Source organism: Nyctereutes procyonoides, unplaced genomic scaffold, assembly GCF_905146905.1.
Source record: "Nyctereutes procyonoides isolate TBG_1078 unplaced genomic scaffold, NYPRO_anot_genome, whole genome shotgun sequence".
Taxonomy (NCBI): Eukaryota; Metazoa; Chordata; class Mammalia; order Carnivora; family Canidae; genus Nyctereutes; species Nyctereutes procyonoides.
Genome location: NW_026575043.1, coordinates 59,309,212 through 59,328,333, shown reverse-complemented (window position 1 = coordinate 59,328,333; position 19,122 = coordinate 59,309,212). Strand labels below are relative to the sequence as shown.

At 48.6% G+C, this 19,122-nt stretch overlaps 1 protein-coding gene across 1 annotated transcript in view; it reads right to left on the bottom strand.

Annotated features, from left to right (window-relative positions):
* Nucleotides 1–18,916, bottom strand: part of TMEM132B (transmembrane protein 132B) — a 371,639-nt gene extending 352,723 nt beyond the window's left edge. The window contains exon 1 of the mRNA XM_055323120.1: nt 18,804–18,916. Coding sequence (XP_055179095.1) covers nt 18,804–18,870 — 67 coding nt within the window. The 5' untranslated portion in view covers nt 18,871–18,916. The remainder of the gene's footprint in view (nt 1–18,803) is intronic.
* Between the last annotated feature and the right edge of the window lie 206 nt (nt 18,917–19,122).

The following is a 19,122-nucleotide window of genomic DNA, read 5'->3' as shown; positions in this document are numbered from 1 at the left end:
CAGCAATTAGACAAGAAAAAAAATAAAAGGGACCCAAATTGGAAAGGAAGAAGTAAAACTGTCATTATTTGTAGATGACATGAATACTATACATAGAAAATCTAAAAGAGACTCCACCAAAAACTATTAGAATAAATGAATTCAGTAGAGTTGGAAGATACAAAATTAGTATACAGAAATTTTTTGCATTTCTATTCACTAATAATGAACTATCAGAAAGAGATATTAGACAACTCCATTTACCATTGCATCAAAAATAAAATACCTAGGAATAAATTTAACCAAGGAAATGAAAGACCTGTGCTCTGACAACTATAAGACATTGATTAAAGAAGTTGAAGACAACACACAAAAAAATGGGAAGATATACTGTACTCATGGATTGAAAAGAATTAATAGTGTCAAAATATGCATACTACCCAAAGCAATCTACAGATTCAATGCAATCTCCATCAAGATAACACTGGTATTTTTCAAAGAACTAGAACACAGAATCCTAAAATTTGTATGGAGGGCAGCCCGGGTGGCTCAGCGGTTTAGAGCCACCTTCCGCCCAAGGCCTGATCTTGGAGACCCAGGATTGAGTCCCATGTCAAGCTCCCTGCATGGAGCCTGCTTCTCCCTCTGCCTGTGTCTCTGTCTCTGTCTCTCTCTCTTTCTGCTTCCCTCTCTCTCTCTCTCTCTCTCAAATAAATAAAATCCTTTAAATAAAATATTTTTTAAAATTTTATTTTTTTTATTTTTTTTTATTTTTTTTTATTTTTTTTTAATTTTTTTTTTGTTTTATTTATTTATGATAGGCACACAGTGAGAGAGAGAGAGGCAGAGACACAGGCAGAGGGAGAAGCAGGCTCCATACACCGGGAGCCTGACGTGGGATTCGATCCCGGGTCTCCAGGATCGCGCCCTGGGCCAAAGGCAGGCGCTAAACCGCTGCGCCACCCAGGGATCCCCCCTATTTTTTTTTATTTTTTAAGATTTTATTTATTTATTCATGAGACAGAGAGAGAGAGAGAGAGAGATAGGCAGAGGGAGAAGCAGGCTCCATGCAGAGAGCCCGACGCGGGACTCGATCCAGAGTCTCCAGGATCAGGCCCTGAGCTGAAGGCAGATGCTCAACCGCTGAGCCACCAGGGTGCCCCTAATAAAATCTTTAAAAAAAAGTTGTATGGAACCTCAAAAGACCCTAAATAGCCAAAGCAATCTTAAAAAATAACAAATCTGGGAGTATCATGTTCCCAGAGTTCAAGCTATACTTCAAAGCTATAGGAATCATAACTGTATGGTACTTGAATAAAAACAGACACATAGATCAGTGGAGTAGAACAGAGAGCCCAGAAACAAGCCCACACTTATTCCGTCAATTAATCCACAACAAAGGAGACAAGAATATACAATGGAGAAAAGACAGTCTCTTCAACAAAAGGTGCTGGGAAAACTGAACAGCTACATGTGTATAAATGAAACTGGACTGCTCTCTTATACCATATACAAAAGTAAATTCAGAATGGATTAAAGACCTAAAGATATGACTTGAAACCATAAAAGTCCTAGAAGAAAACATAGGCAATAAACTTTCTGATATTGGTCTTAGCAATAATTTTTTAGATCTGTCTCCTAGGGCTTGGATAGCAAAAGCAAATATAAACTACTGAGCCTACACAAACATAAAAAGCCTCTTTACAGCGAAGGGAACCATCAACAAAATGAAAAGGCAATGGGAAAAGATATTTGCATGGGGGGTGTCTTGGTTGAGCATCTTCCTTCAGTTCACAATCTCGGGGTCCTGGGATCAAATCAAGCCCCACGTTGGGCTCCCTGCTCAGCAGGAAATCTGCTTCTTCCTCTCCCTCTACCTTTACCCCTCACTTGTGCGCATTCTCTCTCTCTCTCAAATGAATAAAATCTTTTTAAAAATAAATAAAATAGGGGATCCCTGGGTGGCTCAGTGGTTTAGGGCCTGCCTTTGGCCAAGGGCATGATCCTGGATTCTGGGATCGAGTCCCACATCAGTGTCCCTGCATGGAGCCTGCTTCTCCCTCTGCCTGTGTCTCTGCCTCTGTCTCTGCCTCTCTCTCTCAGTTTGTGTTGCTCATGAATAAATAAAATCTTTTAAAAATAAAAATAAGGGATCCCTGGGTGGCGCAGCGGTTTGGCGCCTGCCTTTGGCCCAGGGCGCGATCCTGGAGACCCGGGATCGAATCCCACGTCGGGCTCCCGGTGCATAGAGCCTGCTTCTCCCTCTGCCTGTGTCTCTGCCTCTCTCTCTCTCTCTGTGACTATCATAAATAAATAAAAGTTAAAAAAAAATTAAAAATAAAAATAAAAATAAACAAAATATATAAAGAATCCACACAATTCAGTATCAGAAAAACAGTCTAATTTAAAAAATGGGCAAAGGATCTGAATAGACATTTTTCCAAAGAAGACATCCAGATGGCCAACAGGTACATGAAAAGATGCTCAACATCATTTATCATCAAAGAAATGCAAATGAAAACCACAATGAGGTATCACCTCACACCAGTCGGAATGGCTATTATCAAAAAGACAAAAACTAATAAATGTTGGTGAGGATGTGAAGAAAAGGAAACCCCTGTGCCCCATTGTTGGGAATGTAAATTGGCCCAGCCACTGTAGAAAACAATATGAAGATTCCTTTAAAAATTAAAAATAGAGGGGCACCTGGGTGGCTTAGCTAGTTAAGTGTCTGCCTTCGGCTCAGGTTATGATCCCAGAGTCCTAAGATCCAGCCCCACATCAGGCTCTCCGCTCAGTGGGGAGTCTGCTTCTCCCTCTCCCCCTCCTCCCACTCATGCTTGTGCACTCACACTCTCTGTCTCTGTAAAAAACAAATAAATAAAATCTTTTAAAAAATTAAAAATAGAATTACTATATGATCCAACAATTCCACTTCTGGGTATTTATCCAAAGAAAATAAAAACACTAATTGGGAAAGACATACATATCCCTATGTTCATTATAGCATTATTTACAGTAGCCAAGATGTGGAATAACATAAGAGTCCATCAATAGATAAATAAAGACATGGTGTGTGTGTGTGTGTATGTGTGTGTACTGAATATTACTCAACTATAACAAAGAATGAAATCCTGCCACTTACAACAGCATGGATGGAGCTCAAGGGTATTATGCTAAATGAAATAAGACAGAGAAAGACAAATACCACAGGACTTCACTTATATGTGGAATCTAAAAAGGAAAACAAGCAAAACAAAACAGAAACACACTCATAGATACAGAAAACAAACTGATGGTTGTCGGGGTGGGGAGTGGTCAAAATAGGTGAAAGGGATTACAAGGCACAATCTTCTTCTAGTTATAAAATAAATAAAACATAGGAATACAATATACAGTATAGAGAATACAGTCAAACAATATTGTAAAAACTTTGTATGGTGACAGATGGTAACTACAATTATCAGGGTGATCATTTCATAACATATGTAAATAATGAATCACTGTCCTATACACCTGACACTAATATAACATTGTTTGTCGATCAGATCCTAATTTTAAACAATAAATTAATAGAAGAAAATCAGGATGTTATTCTCAGAGGAAGGCAAAAATAGCTAACAACCCCTATCATATTATGGGATTTGGATATAAAATAATGCAGGAGCAGAAACAAGCAAAACTACGAAAATGAGCACCGGGGCACATAGCACGTGTTCAACTAAACATTCGGGGGGGGGGGCATTTGCGTGTCTCAGTCAGCTGAGTGTCTGACTCTTGGTGTCAGCTCAGGTCATGATCTCAAGGTCCTGGCATCAAGCCCTGCATTGGGCTCCACACTTGGTGGGGTGTCTGCTCGAGATTCTCTTTCCCTCTACCCTTCCCTCCACTTGTATTCTCACACTTTCTCTCTCTTTCTGTCTCTCTCTCTCTCTCTCTCTCTCTCTCTCTCCTTTGTCAAATAGATTAATAAATCTTTTTTCAAAAATTCAGTGAAGATAGAAGAGAATTAAAGCAGTACCAACATTTATTAAAGATTCATGCAAAGTCACACACTGTTTTGAATTCTTATTCACCATCTCCCTTAATCTTCACAGCAGCCCAAGGAGTAGGGGCGCCTACTCTACCCATTTCACAGGTGAGAATGCTATAGCACAGAGAGGCTAAGTAACCAACCCAAGGTCACAGAGCTAACAAGTGACAGAGTTGGGACTCAAACCCAGACACCCCAGCTGCCTGAGCTTGTGCCCTAAATTTCAGTAATGCACTTGAAACAGCAAGAAGAAAGCAGCTGCGGAAGCAGGAAATGGTACATAACTAAGCAGTGAGAGATGTGATAGAAGGCCATTCCCTCACGCAAACATGTATTAAAAACTTTCACAAAGAGAGATGTGGAACAAGAGGAGTGAGGGACCCTTGAAGTGTGGGAAATATTGGGAAACGCACGGTGGCACCTTCCTCCCTCATATTGTCTCTACACTACAGTGAGAGAAAAGCGGAATGCAGTTGCCTTTACAAAATGATCTGACAGGCAAATTGGTCCAGTAGGAAGATGAGGCCACTTTGGAGCTTGTGTAAGTGAAGCTGGTGTGAACAGCAAGGCTGACACCTCCTCCTCCAATACCTTTCCTCCTGAAATACACAGACCCTCTTAACAGCTCAGCCCATAAACTTAAGAGAAAAACACTTACACCGGGCTGGGCGTAGGGGGTGGTGGGTGGTGGGTGGCAGGAGAAAAAGATATCATAAGGAAATTAAAATTTCACCATAAATCCACAGTGCTTTCTAGAGAACCTTTTCCATTAGAAACAAATGAGTTTGCATTAAGGGCTAACGACACAGAGACTGGAGAACTAAAGGATGTACCTTTTTTAAGACTGAAGTTCCCAAAATCTGAAGAAATGCAATGAGTAGATGGACTGGCATTCTAAGTCCTTTGGGAATCATCCACAAGGGGAACCACTAGGACTGGCACCTCAGAAGGCTCCAGCAGTTCTCTAAGAACCAGACCCCCAGGGGGATCCCTGGGTGGCTCAGCGGTTTAGCACCTGCCTTCGGCCCAGGGCGCGATCCTGGAGTACCGGGATCAAGCCCCACGTCGGGCTCCCGGTATGGAGCCTGCTTCTCTCTCTCTCTCTCTCTCTCTCTGTCTATCATGAATAAATAAATAAGATCTCTTAAAAAAAAAACTTGTAAAAAAATAAAAAGAACCAGACCCCCATTGTCCCCATTGCTCTGTTAACTCCACTTCTTCGGGTGTCAAGTTCTTTCACCTGTTAACCCTCAGTCCCACCTGGGCTTTCTTCAAATGTCTGCAGATCCTGCTTGGGTGCTGATCTCTGCACAGTGCTCCTGGTGGATGAACCCCTTCTTTCGGACCCCCTTTTGTATGTTTGGGTAATCTCTCTCTTATGATGCAGTGGGCAATCACTAAATACAATTTGATATTCCCTTACCATGGTCTACCATGCAGCAATTCAAAAAAATATTGTTCTATATGCACATGGATATTGGGGAAGAGAATAGATGTATATGTATCAAAAACAATTAGATAGATAGATAGATAGATAGATAGATAGATAGATAGATAGATAGATATTTCCTACATGGAAAAATCCATAGCAAACTGATACAAATGGCTACCTTTTGGAAAGATATGCAATTGTTCAAAAGGGACTTTGGATTTATCTATAATGTTTCTTTAAGCCATATTTGTATCTTTGACAGAGATGTAAAATTTTGGTGTTATGCATTCACCAGACTGCTTTCATTTTCCCCTTGGTACCCATAAAAACTTATGTCTCCCAGGCCCCACCTGAGGAAGCAGAATGAAATCACACACACACACACACACACACACACACACACACACACAGTCACACACACGATTACAAAAGACTGGGGCACCTGGGTGGCTCAGTGGTTGAGCGTCTACTTCTGGCTCAGGTCGTAATCCCAGGGTTCAAGACCCACATCAGCCTCCCTCTGCCTATGTCTCTGCGTCTCTCTGTAGGTCTCTCATGAATAAACAGATGAAATCTTTAAAAAAAAAAAAAAAAAGATCCTGATGGTTCATGCCTTCACTCCAAACACTGTGTTATTCTCCTAAGGTATTCATCATCAACTACTAATTAGTCTCCTGGCATCCATCTGTCCTTCTTCCACAGTAACAGACTCTTGACTTGTAACCAATCTAAAATGAAGACTTCCCATGGGGTTCTTGGGGTGCCTCAGCTGGTGAAGCATCTAAATCTTGATTTCAGCTCAGGTCATGATCTCAGGGTCATGAGATCGAGCTCTCTGCTGGGCATGGAACCCACTGAAGATTCTATCTTTCCCTCTCCCTCTGTCCCCCACCACACTCACTCACTCGCGCTCTCTCTCTGAAACAAAACAAAACACTTCCCAGATTCTCTTGCAGCTAGATGTGCCCATGTGACTTAGTCACAGCCAATGCGATATAAGTGCAAGCATCATGGAGCTACCAGGACTCTTCCATAAAAGACAACTGATGGGGATCCCTGGGTGGCGCAGCGGTTTAGCGCCTGCCTTTGGCCCAGGGCGCGATCCTGGAGACCCGGGATCGAATTCCACGTCGGGCTCCCGGTGCATGGAGCCTGCTTCTCCCTCTGCCTGTGTCTCTGCCTCTCTCTCTCTCTCTCTCTCTGTGACTATCATAAATAAATAAAAATTAAAAAAAAAAAAGACAACTGATGTATATCCTTTACCCTTGCCTTATATGCACCCCCATATTGGTGCCTGGAATGAAGATGAAATTGTTGTACCTAGAGCTGCCATCTTGGACCATGAGTACAAAAGACCACAACCTCGAAATGGTAGAAAGCAGCAAGGGCCCATGAGGACTTCATGGAACAGAGCCAACCTAAAGTCCTAAACTACACGACTCCAGAAACTGACTTGGAAGAGAAACACCCTACTTTTTAAGCCACCACCTGTTTTAAGTCTGTGTTATTCACTGACGAAACCATTCTCACAGGATATGCCTGTCACACCACACACCCAGCCTTCCTCTTCCCCAGGGAGCTACGAAGCAGCATCCCTCCTGGCTCACCCAAGTTCCATACACCATAGCCCCCTCCATCAGGAAAACACAGCAGCAAATCCAGAGGATCCCCACTGAGGCCAGTTACAACAGGGACCCAGAAACCCTAAGGGGAAAAGTGGGGCTCTCTACATAAAACCTGGCATGATTGTGGCTAAAATATCTCAAACATTCCAGATGTCCACCCTTCCCTGCCCCTCCTTTCCCACCACCCACCAAATCACTCCCATCATTCCTACACCGAGGCCGTATAATTCTAACTTTTCCTTCTTTAAAAGGGATACAATAATACCCACACACCTAGGCTTCTTGTAAGGATTAGATGAGTTGACGTATGTTCTTACAATTGTGACTGGCATATATAGCAAGCATGACATAAATATTGCCTACTTCATACACAGAGGGGACTTTTGGCTCATTGTTTTTATTAAAATGGCATTGCACATTTTAATAACCAGACCATGGTTATTAAAGTTACCATGCAACTCACTTTTCTCACTTGAAAATAAGCCCTGCTCATCCTTCCAGGAGAATGGATCTAGAAAGAGCGGTGGTCCAAGATGTTCTTTTTAACAGTTACATGGTGGTCCACGTGGAAATACCACCATTTAGTCAAGAACTACTTTACTGATGGAGAGTCATCTCTTTTTCACCACTACAGCAGATGCTGTTATAAATATCCCTGAACATACAACCTTGTATAGTAGTCCTTTCACTTCTAAAAAAATATATTTCCCAAAAGTGGAAGGGCTGGGTCAAAGACCAGGTTCTCTTTCCACAGATATTAGCAGATTGCACCCCAAATATTCCATGTTTTCAATCAAAGCAACCAAAATATGTGTGAAATCCCCGTACTGGGGCTTCAAAGGTCACGGGTGCAATAAAGATGGGACAAGGTGTCTATTCGCTCCTTGGAGGAGGGGCTCTGGTGCCCCTCCTGAGGCTTCCCCCCACCTCGCTTGGTAAAATGTTGCAGCAACTTTATCTTTCTCCTGGTATAAGCACTGGGATTTTCCTTTGGGAAATCATCTCCTATCTTTCTGGCAACGTGCTTCCAATTCCAACTCCAGAGATGAGCTTCTGACTTAAGTGTGGCTGATCACATACAGGATTCCATTCAGTCACAGTCCCTGGTTGAGGGGTCAGTATACCTACTATCCAAGTTAGTTCAAGGGTTCTTACTATTGTAATTAGAAAAGAGAGGGGTGATTTTGGAACAAAGCCTGGAGCTGCCTGTGGCCAGGTTTGCTGTGAGGTAGAGAAAGCCTGTCTGAGGATTAAATGAACACAGAGGAAAGGAGAACCAAGAGACAAAGTGAAAGCGCAGAAGTGCTCATTAGGACTGTTAAGCCCCTAGATCTAGCCATGCCTGAAGCTGCCTCTTCTTTGAACTTCTTAGCTCCCAAGTCTAGTAAATTCCCAATTTTGTCCCTTGCAATGATAAGAATCCACATTAATATAGCGATAGACAGCTTGCATTTGGCACATAAGCTCCATAAGTGAACTCAAAATCTCAGCATTGGAAACTTAAAGTATCACGGACCTGAATGTCACAAGTAAACATAGAGAAGGCTATGTTCATCTTTAAAACAATCCAAAAAGAAGCCCATAAAAGAGATCCATTGATCCGAGTCATGCCAAGGATAAAATAACTAACCAGTGGGCTCCTTTAATACTGATTATCTCCAGCAGAATCCTTACAAGGGGTCTTCTGAGCTGTAAGCCATCTAGCTTTGCCTACAGAGTAAAAATATCTGCACACACATGTGCTACTATTTTTAAAATGTTACATAAATGCTACTGTAATTACCAAAACCCACTCGTTCAAAAGCATTACTGAATTGATGGCAACTTTCAATCAATATATTTTTTCAACCAAGAGATACCAAACCCACAATTCTTCTCATTCAGATGAGCTGGACAATTAAAAAGGGATACTTGTTCTTGACCACAAATGTGTGCTATAGACACACATTTACAGAGCTTTCCTTGTTTGGCTTTCATTTAAGGCAAGCTTTGTCCTTAAAAAGGCTAGGTAGGGGATCCCTGGGTGGCGCAGCGGTTTGGCGCCTGCCTTTGGCTCAGGGCGCGATCCTGGAGACCCGGGATCGAATCCCACGTCGGGCTCCCGGTGCATGGAGCCTGTGTCTCTGCCTCTCTCTCTCTCTCTCTCTCTCTCTCTCTCTCTCTCTCACTATCGTAAATAAATAATAAAAAAAAAAAAAAGGCTAGGTAGTAGGTAGTTTACTCGGGCTTTGCAGGCAAGATGATCTCTAACACTACTCACTCCTCACTGCTGTGAGAAAGCAGCCACACATAACACGTAAACAAATGGATGTGGCTGTGTTGTAACAAATCTTTACTCACAAACACAGGTAGAGACCCAGATCTAGTCCCTGGGCCATAGTTTGGTGATGCTGGTTTAAGGGATGCAGAAACTAATAAGCAGCATGTCAGTAGCCAAAGCCGCGTGGGGTCAGAGAAACCTTACTCATCTCCAAAATGTTGTGGAAGTTGATGGAGAAGATAGAATTGACTGACACACAACATTTCACCTACACGTCTACTAGACAAAGCGAGTACAACACCTATACTGGCAAATGAACAATGAACTGTGCCAGAATAATCACATTATGAGCACAGAAACTTTTTCTCTTTAAATAGTCCTGGTTCCAGCAGGAAAAATGAACACCAGAGTCTGATAGATCATAGTTCAAATCCAACCTCCACCAACTGTGCTTCCAGGGACAAATAGGGTAATGGGGTCCTGGTTTCCCAACTATCCTAATGTTCTTAATAATTGCCACCATTTACTGAGCCCTTAAGGATGTGCCAGGCAATGTGCTAATAAGCATTTTGCATCCAGGGTCATCCTTGCATCCAACACAAATCCCCTTAAAACTGGTTTCTCACTAAGGGATGTACTACTAGGTCCTTCTCCCCAGGGCTGTTGGGGAAGAACCTACAGAAGGCAAAAGCCTAACTCACAGATGTTAAGTTCTGCTTGTTTATTTCATTGCTAACAAATATTGATTTGGCCCCAATTCCAAGTACGGTGATAGGCATAGAGTTGGCACCCAATAAATATTTACTGAACAAGGGGCGCCTTGGCGGCTCAGTCAACTAAGCATCTACTTTTGGTTCAGGTCATGATCTCAGGGTCCTGGGATCAAGCCCCACGTGAGGAAGGGGGGGGTGGGTCCCAGCTCTCCCTCTGCTGCTCCCCCAGCTCATGCTCTCTCTAATAAATAAATGAAATATATATACTGAACAAATCTATCAGTCAGCTGGTCCTGTAGCACAACTTTCCAACTCACCCAAACCCCATTTGTGACCTCCTCCACCGCCACCACAGTGATCCAGGCCCGGACTGCTGCAGTAGGCCTTCTAGGCTCTCCCTGCCGTTGCTCCTGGGAGTCAGAACATAGCCATCTTCTGTCAAACCTGTTGACAGCTCCCATCTCACTCAGAGGAAAAGCCACAGTCCTTACCGAACTTGGTCCTGTCACCTCACCACCACTGCTCTCTCTCTCTTACTAAGCTTGGTGCACTGGCCTCTTTACTGTCCTCAAACCTGCCAAGCACATTCCTACCTCAGGGCCTTTGCACTAGCTGTTCCCCCTCTGCTTGGAACACTCTTCTGCAAGACAGCCACCGGATAGCTCATTCCCTTACTTCTTTAGGTTTTCACTCAAATGCCACCTTTCTGGATGCTGCTATTTAAAACAAGAGGGGCACCTGGCCGGCTCAGTCAGTGGAGCATGTGACTCTTGATCTCAGGGTTGTGAGTTTGAGCCTCACATTGGATGTAGAGTTTACTTAATAAAAAAAAAATTTTTTTAATAAAATAAAACTGCAAAATATCCCTCCCCCAGCATTCTTTTCCTGAAGCCCTTTTCCGTGCTTCTCTGTAGCACTTACTACCACTCAACAAACTGCATTTTAGTTACTCATTTAGTCCAGTAACTATCTGTCTCCACATTAATGCTGACTCCACAAGGACAGGGGTCTTTGACTATTCTGTCCTTGCTGTTTCACCAGCCCTGAGAACAGTACCCAGCACAGCATAGGTGCACAATAAAATCATGTTCAAACAAGCAAAGGCAGATAAGGAAGAAGGATATAGACTGGGCTGGAGTTTCAAGGAAGATGATCAGCAACAAGGGACTTCAAGACCCATTTTACAGACAGGGAAATGGAGTCTCAGAGAGGTCAAGGAGCTAGACCAGAGTCGCAGATCTCCCAATTTCTTGAGAGAAGCCAGGATCCTGGATACCAACATCCGCCACTTTCTAAATGCTGGCAACTAACAAGACAAGTCTCTGGGCCAGATATGGCCCAAAGGCAGCCACAGGCTTTCCCCTGGCCTGGAAGAGTCCCGATTCACTGCCACCCTAGAAAATTTTTTTGGCGAAATGACATCTTCCATCCACACCATGCCCTCCCCTTCCACTGTGTCTACCCAATATTTCTGCTTGGAGCAGCCTCCGGGAGAACAGGGTCCCCTCCCACCTGGCCACCCCTGCAGCCTTGTCTGTAGAGCCTGCGTCCGTCTGCCCAGGTGCCCCCCATCCCCTCAAATCCGACCCCCTCAGCTCGCCCAGGAGAGCCAGCAGCCTGCAGCAGCAGATGGCACAACCACAGAAGGGAAAAATACCACGCCAAGGATATAAATACGTCGACAGTACACAACATGAAGGGAACCGGGCAAACAAAGGAAGCCACGGATTCCGAGGGCCAGGAGGCCGGGCAGAGCCAGCCCCTCCAGAGTTCTGGAAGGAGAGACAGGACCCTCCAGGAGGCGCACAGAGCCGGGCCCGGGAGCGCTGGCTGCAGCCACAGCCCACAGCACGGTTTTTATGTGTCCATTTGCTCTGATGCATTAAGAGCCCTGGCGGGAGGCATTTCCAACACAAAGCAGACATTAGAGATGCGTTATTTACTGAGTCACCCTTCGTAGGCACCGAATTCTGGGCACCAAAGCGCAGCCAGGATGAGTTAGGTCCCCCAACGGGTTAATTTAGGTTAAGAGCCAAAACAACCAGGCTCAGAAGCACCAGGCAATTCCAGATACTCCATCACCCTCGGTAATAAAATACAGCAAATCAAATTGCACTCTATTGATTTTTTATGTAACTATTTTGGGACTGAAGTGTAAGGAGAGGGTATTGATCAGTTAAGGAGTCAGGTGTCAGGGAAGGGAACTGGGAACACCCCGACTGCGGACTCAGGTGGTTTAAGCACCAGAAGACGTCGGAATGCAACTCAAAGAACCCAGGCTTCTTTCTCTGCTTCCCTCGGCAGACAGTGGGCATCCCAGGCCCATCCTGCACCGTGTGGCAAGTAGCAAAACAAGTACCCGGATAGAGAATAAAGTGACAAAGGCAACCCTGCTTTGCCTCTCCCCCGGCACCTATCACTGCCTGGCATTAAATTATGTATCTGTCTGTCCATTGTTTTATGATTGCCTAGCTTCGCCAGAACGCCGGCTCCTAGGAATGGGGAATGTGTCTCCTTTGTTCCACACTGTGTCCCCACAGTGCTCAGAACTGATTAATAAATGTCTGTTGAATGAATAAGGGAGGGAGGGAACTGGCAGTTCTTGAGCACTTGCTGTGTGCCAGGCACTGTGCAAAGTACCTTGCAAGTATTCACAATCCTTCTGCCTGCAACACCCTTCTGATCAAGTAGGACTCAGAGAAGACGAATGCCACCTCCTCCAGAAGTCTTCCTGGATCACCCAGTCACTCCCCATCACATTGCCTTGTATTGAATATAAGGAACACAAAGTACTGTCTACGACTCTCCTGTCTGTGAATTTGTTGGCTCCTTGTCTCTCTCCATCACACGAACCTGCCCTAGGATGCAGGACCCTGAGGTCAAAATTACTTATGCTGGAAGGCAGGGAGACTGAAGGAAAACTCAAGGACAAGAAGGCACCTTAGGGGCAGGAAAGATAGGAGGAGCCAGGCACTTTGGGGAGGAGACCCCCACCCTGCCACTCAGGCAGTGTTGTCTTGATAGGGTCCCTCCACTCCCCTGAGCTTTAGTATCCCCTACAGGGGATACTACAGAGCCCCTAACCTCTCCCTGGGCAGTTACCAGAGAACCCAGGGAAATTTAAAGTGAGAAGCCACTCGGAGGGCACCAAGGGTCCATCAACCCCTCACACTGCACTCTGACCATCACAGCAAAGAGCCCACCTGGCCTTCCCTTCTTGCCCGTCTCCTCCTGAGGAACCGCAGGCCACGTCGGGCAGCCCCCTCACTGCCCTGGAGCTGCCCAACTTTGTGGCCAGATGGGCAACGGGGTAAGTTCTGGGCCTGCCGTCTGGGCCTCCTGTGTCTGTGTCCCCCTCAAAGTTGCCTCCAATGTGATGATATCAGGAACTGGGACCTTTGGGAGATGATGAGGTCATGACGGTGGAGCCCCACGAGTGGGATTGGTGCCCTCATAAAGGAGACCCCTGAGAGCCCCCTGCCCTCCCACCACATGAAGACACAGGGAGAGGACGGCATCTGCGAACCAGGAACGTGGCCATGCTGGTGCCCTGACCTTGCACTTCCCAGTTTTCAGAACCGTGAGAAATAGGGGTCTGTTGTTTACAGGCCGCCCACCCTGAATGGACTAGAATAGGGCCCATTTTACAGATGAGGAAACTGAGTCTCAGAGCAGTCAAGGGTTAAACAAGATCTCCTGGTTTCTTGAGAGAAGCCAGAAACCTGGACCGTGATACTGACACCTCCCACTTTTTAAATGCTGGCAACCAACGAGAGAAGTCTACAGGCCAGACATGGCCCAAGAGGCAACAGCAGCCCCCCTCCACTGGACGTCCATGCAGGTGCAATTACCCAAAACGCCAAGCCCTCTCTGCCGATGCTTGCCAGGGCTCCTGACTGAGAGGGCTGACTTTAGAGCAGCCCAATTCCTCCAAAACAATCTTCTCATAGAAGAACCAACTCAACATAAGACACATCCCTGGCTTCCTGGGGCCCAAATAAGTGTCAAAATCCAATCAATTCCTCCAAAACTCGGAGCCCACAATAACAGAGAAGGTAGCAGTTAGGAGCACGGACTGCGAGCCAGGCACACTGTGGTTTCGCGTGGATCCCCCTTCCCTCCATGGCTGTGTGACCTTGTAAAACCCATGGCACCTCTGTGCTTCTCAGCTTCCCCATCTGTAAAATAGGGCGAACACCAGTCCTTACCCCCATGGGGTTGTTGAGGACTCAATGAAGCAAAATCTGGGAAGGGCTCAGAACACACAATCAGCTGTAGATCAGAGGAAGACATCCGGACTTGGGGGATGCTCATCAATCACTCATGAAGAAACAAGTGCATGGAGGCCGAACTGCTCCATGCAGCAGCAGGATGATACCTGAGCTGAGAAACGTGAACCAAGACTACTCTAGACACACAATCACAGCCTCAGAGAGTGCTAGTCACTGAGTTGTTCTAGACACTAAGGTCCACTGAAATCCAAGAACCAGGACAGGAGACCAAAAGGAAAGGGGGGAGATCCTGTCTGCCAAAGTCTCAGCCTTCACCATAACCACTGAATCCCATGAGAGCACCCAATCTGAAGGATTCCCAGTTGCCTGCAGAGCAGACTCCCATCTGTCTGATTTCTATGGCTCTCAACCTCAGTTCACATCAACAGATGTATTTGTTACAGAAAAGAAGTGCATGGGACACCTGGGTGGCTCAGTGTTGAGCATCTGCCTTTGGTTCAGGGCGTGATCCCGGGGTCCTGGCATTGAGTCCCACATCGGGCTCCCCACAGGGAGCCTGCTTCTCCGTCTGCCTGTATCTCTGCCTCTCTCTCTGTCTTTCATGAATAAACAAATGAAATCTTTAAAAATATATTTCAAAGAAAGAAAGAAAAAAAGAAAGAAAAGCACAGGCTGGCACATGAAAGGGACGCAATAGTCACCCCCCACCCTGGAATCCAGAAACCCATCCACACCACGCTGAGGCCACATGGGAGAACATGGCCATGTGAGGTCGGGGTAAGGCACAGACCAGCGCCTGGGCCAGAATCCTGACACTGTGTGACCTCAGGCAAGCTACTCAGCCTCTCTGGGTCTCGACAGCCTCACCTATAAACGGTGAATAGTGAGACCATCCACCCGCCAGCATGGTGAGTCTTCCACTGTGGTCAGACCAGGCAAGGCCTGGGATGGTGCGTGGCACACAGTGAGCACTTTCGGAGGCTCTTGGTCCCATTGCCCCATCCCCAGCAGCACCACTGTGATGACCTGCTGCCTTTGTGAGCTGACGCCTGGCTATTCTGGCATCACCGAACAGCTGTCATTCTCTTGACCTTGGGCTCCTTAAATGGAGCCACAGTCCCCTAAAGGACCACACAGTAGAGCTCCTTTACCAGAAAGACTCCCCTGTGTACAGCAAGGAAATGGCTGAGCGAAGGGTTTTTTCAAGAGAGAAATTGTGTTAGCCGCGAGCCCCATCTGACACCAACTCACTGCATGACCCTGACCAAGTCATCCCGATGCCTGAGTCTCCTGTTATCCATCTGCAAAGGGGGCTGTTGGAGGGCAGGGGGAAGATTCTCTAAGATGCCTTCCTGCTCTGCAAGCCCACTCACTTACTCCAAGAAAGAGCTAGTGGTACCACTCTCGCCCCATGACGCTGCCCATGGTGCCAGGGAGCCCCCAGCTCCCCGCGCCGATGGGCAGCATGCACTTGCTCAACGCCACTGCTACAAAGGGAAATGCACCCTCTCTGTGCCCATTCAATACTAGACCCAGGAGAGAAGAAAGGAGCCACCCAGCCGCGTACAAGTGGGGGCTCATCCAGGAACAGGGCCCCTAGAAGGCTCTGCCGGCCTCAAGACCACCCTCCTGGACTTTGCACCAACAAGCAAGGGGTTTCTTTCACTCTCTTGGATCATGGCAACCACCATGCTCATTGCTGGCTCCGAGGACTGCAGCTCATGCAGAAGCCCCACGCCTCCCAAGTTCCCTGCATCCGGTAGGGGGGGAAGTGAAATGATTTACTCTGGGAACCTCCACTGTACCGCCATTAAATCACTCAGGGGAGGTGACGGCATTTGCATACCACTCCCACCACCTCCCAGAGCCACCTCTCTGAAGAGCAGCACCAGACACACGCAGCCCCCCCCTCCCCAACCACTATTGTAACGAGAAAGAAATATACCACATGCCATGCCAAGGTGCCAGGCACGGCTAAGAGTGTCTCCGCTTTGAAGCCAAAGCCCCCCCCACTGGCAGGCTCTGCCACTCACAAGGCCTCTCTGTCGGGGGCTCTCCACCCACCCCAATTTTATAGACCCTGAGCACAATGGGTCAATGAAGCAAGGCGCGTCCATTTCCTCCAGCAGGGGCAGTAACAGCGCCGCTAATTTGCAAAGCCAGAGCATGCACAAAAGTGGCTTGAATAATGGGGGCCCCCTAGTCGCTAAGCTGGAGGATTTGTGCTGACTCTTACCAAGTATAGTTCCATATGTTTAAGCGCTTGCAAGGCTGAAAGAAGTACGCCCACCACACTCTTTACCATGGCAGCTACCCACGCTGGGGGGGGGGGGGGGGACAGAGCAGACAGTCCCCGTGTGATGGGGGAGAGGGCATCCTTCCTCTCCTGTGAACCCTTCCAGCCCTTCCCCCAGAACCTCAGCCAAACGTGGTCGGTAAATCACGCCAGAAATTACCCAGAAAAATCCAACCGGCTCTGAAGGAAGCTCTAGCTAATTCCTCTGAACCTTTCAACCAACAGTAGGCAGCTAAGTATCTTTCAAGAATTTCAGCCTTGTTTTTTTTTTTCTTTTTCCTAGCTTTCCTAACTGGTGCTAAATATAGAGTTATCAAACTGTCTCTCTTTAGGTCCCTGGTAGGGACCAGTGGAAGACTCACATGTGCTCCCAAGAACCTGAGGATGGAACTGAGGGCTCTGTCCTCGCGGCATCTGCCAAAAGGAGCTGCCCAGCTGGGGCTCTCGGGAAAGCAGCGGGGCGGCATGGCTAGGAGCGGGGCCAGCAGCAGGTTTCAGGGGCGGCACACCTTCCCTGCCAGGACCTGGCCTCCCAGAGCGAGGCGCAAGCTCTTCCGTTGCTAGGGGAGGGGGGGGAAGGGGGGAGGGGGGGTTCTCCATGTTCTCTTACAAGCACTAGAGGCAGGCAGCTTCTCTGAGAGATTTCCAATATTCGCCTATGAGCACATCCAGGCAAAGGCTGACCCCCGTGGAGAAAACAAAATAGAGACAAAACTGCAATTTTCAAGTCCAAGGGACTGCACTTCTGAGATCAGGTCCCAGGGCTTTGGCTAGGAAGAAACAGCCTTGACCACCTGCTCCCACCCCCCCACCCCACCCCCCCCACCCCCCCCCCCCCCGCCATGTACCACAGAAGAAGGCTGAAAGCAGAACAGCTATCATAGCTGCTTATGAGCCAAGCGGACCGAAGACTCTTGCACACGGTAAACCAAAGCCGTGTGAACAGCGATGGATATCTCCGACTGAAGGTTCTCTCCCAGTGGAAGGTTTCATGAAATATTTTGGGTCACTTGAGGGCACCTCGAAGTAAGACAGTGTTTACTTTTTGCATGCGAATACATCACACATTAAGTGGTCATACGGGGTTCGTTTCTAAATGCAACCTCCCTAAGGCAGTTACGGTTGAAAAGTTAAAAGTTGTGTTTTTCTACAGCAGCCTGGGTGTCTGTGCCGCTTGTTTGTTAAGGAAATGAGAATTTTTCTAAAGCGAAAGCTCTCTGCTCCCAAATCACGGGTCCTGATTTTAAAATGTTTGGGGAACTGAGCTCCCCCAAGTGCACACGGATGTTGCTCGTGACTGTTCCGGGTTCATCCGAGCCTTTGGGAGAGCCTTTAGGATCGTCTCCACTGTTTGGGGTGGGGGGGAGGGGAGGGGGGAGGGGAGGGGGGGGATTGGCATTTTAAGATAGGCTTCCTCTAGAACCAACACGCAGCCAGGCCAAGGTGGTAGAAGCTTTCCAAACTCCAGCAGAGAGAGAAAATACAGGACTGTTTTGCCTTTGCCACTCACTAGCTTTTGGCGACAGCTGCGCCGGTGCCAGCAGGGAGCCCGGCTCCATGGTACCCAGGCAGTGGCTCTGGGCATCACCACGTTCCAGGCGGCCCTGCGCGCGCGGGGCTGCCCGGCCGCCCGGGGGGCAAGGTGCCGGGGCAGCTCGCGTGTCCAGAAAGCGAGCAGCAGGCTGCGCCTCGGCTAAGGGGGGCCCACCTGGGGAGGGGACACGTTCCGGGGGGGGGGGGCGGCGGTGTAAAAGCAGGAGGGTGCGGCGGGGAGAGGCTGCGGACGAGCCAGACAGGCTGCGCCGACCGAGACGACCTCAAGGCTGGGGCCCCGCAGGTGTCCTGGGAACGCACGGCCGTGCGTCGTCCGCGGGCATCGGGAAACGGGCAGAAGGGGTCCGCCGACGCCCCGTCACAGCAAAACCCCGCGGGAACCAGGGCCGGGCGGGGCGAGGAGGGGGCGAGGAGGGGGCGAGGAGGGGGCGAGGAGGGGGCAGGTTCCCGGAGACGCGCGCCCACCCGCCCCCCGAGGCGCCTGCCCCCGCGCGCCCTGCAGGGATCCGCCGGCGAGCTGGGGTCTGGGGACGGAGGCTGGTGCGGGGACCCCCGGGCCTCCCCAGAGCCAGTCCGGGGGAGGCGAGCAGCCGGGGACTTGCGGAGGAGGTGGCGGCCCCGCGCGGGAGCCAACTTTGCGCGCGGCGGCCGGGGCGGGGAGGGGGCCGGGGAGCCTTACCTGGGCACCGGAGCGCGGTCAGCGCCAGCAGGAGCCCGAGCGGCGGCGCCCGGCCCGGGGGCGGCATGGTCCTCGGCGCGCGGGGGGCGCGGCGCTGCTCCTGTCGCGCGCCCGGCCCGGCCCGGCCCGGCCCGGCCCGGCCCGGCCCGCGGCTCCCGGGGCGGCTACGCTCGGGCTCCGGGCATGGCTCGCCCCGGGGCGCCGCTCTTCCCAGACGCAGGCGGCGGGCGCTGGCGGCGCCTCTGCGCCCGCCCTGCGCGCTCGGCGGGGCTCGGCGGGGCTCGGCGGGGCTCGGCGGGGCTCGGCGGGGCTCGGCCGC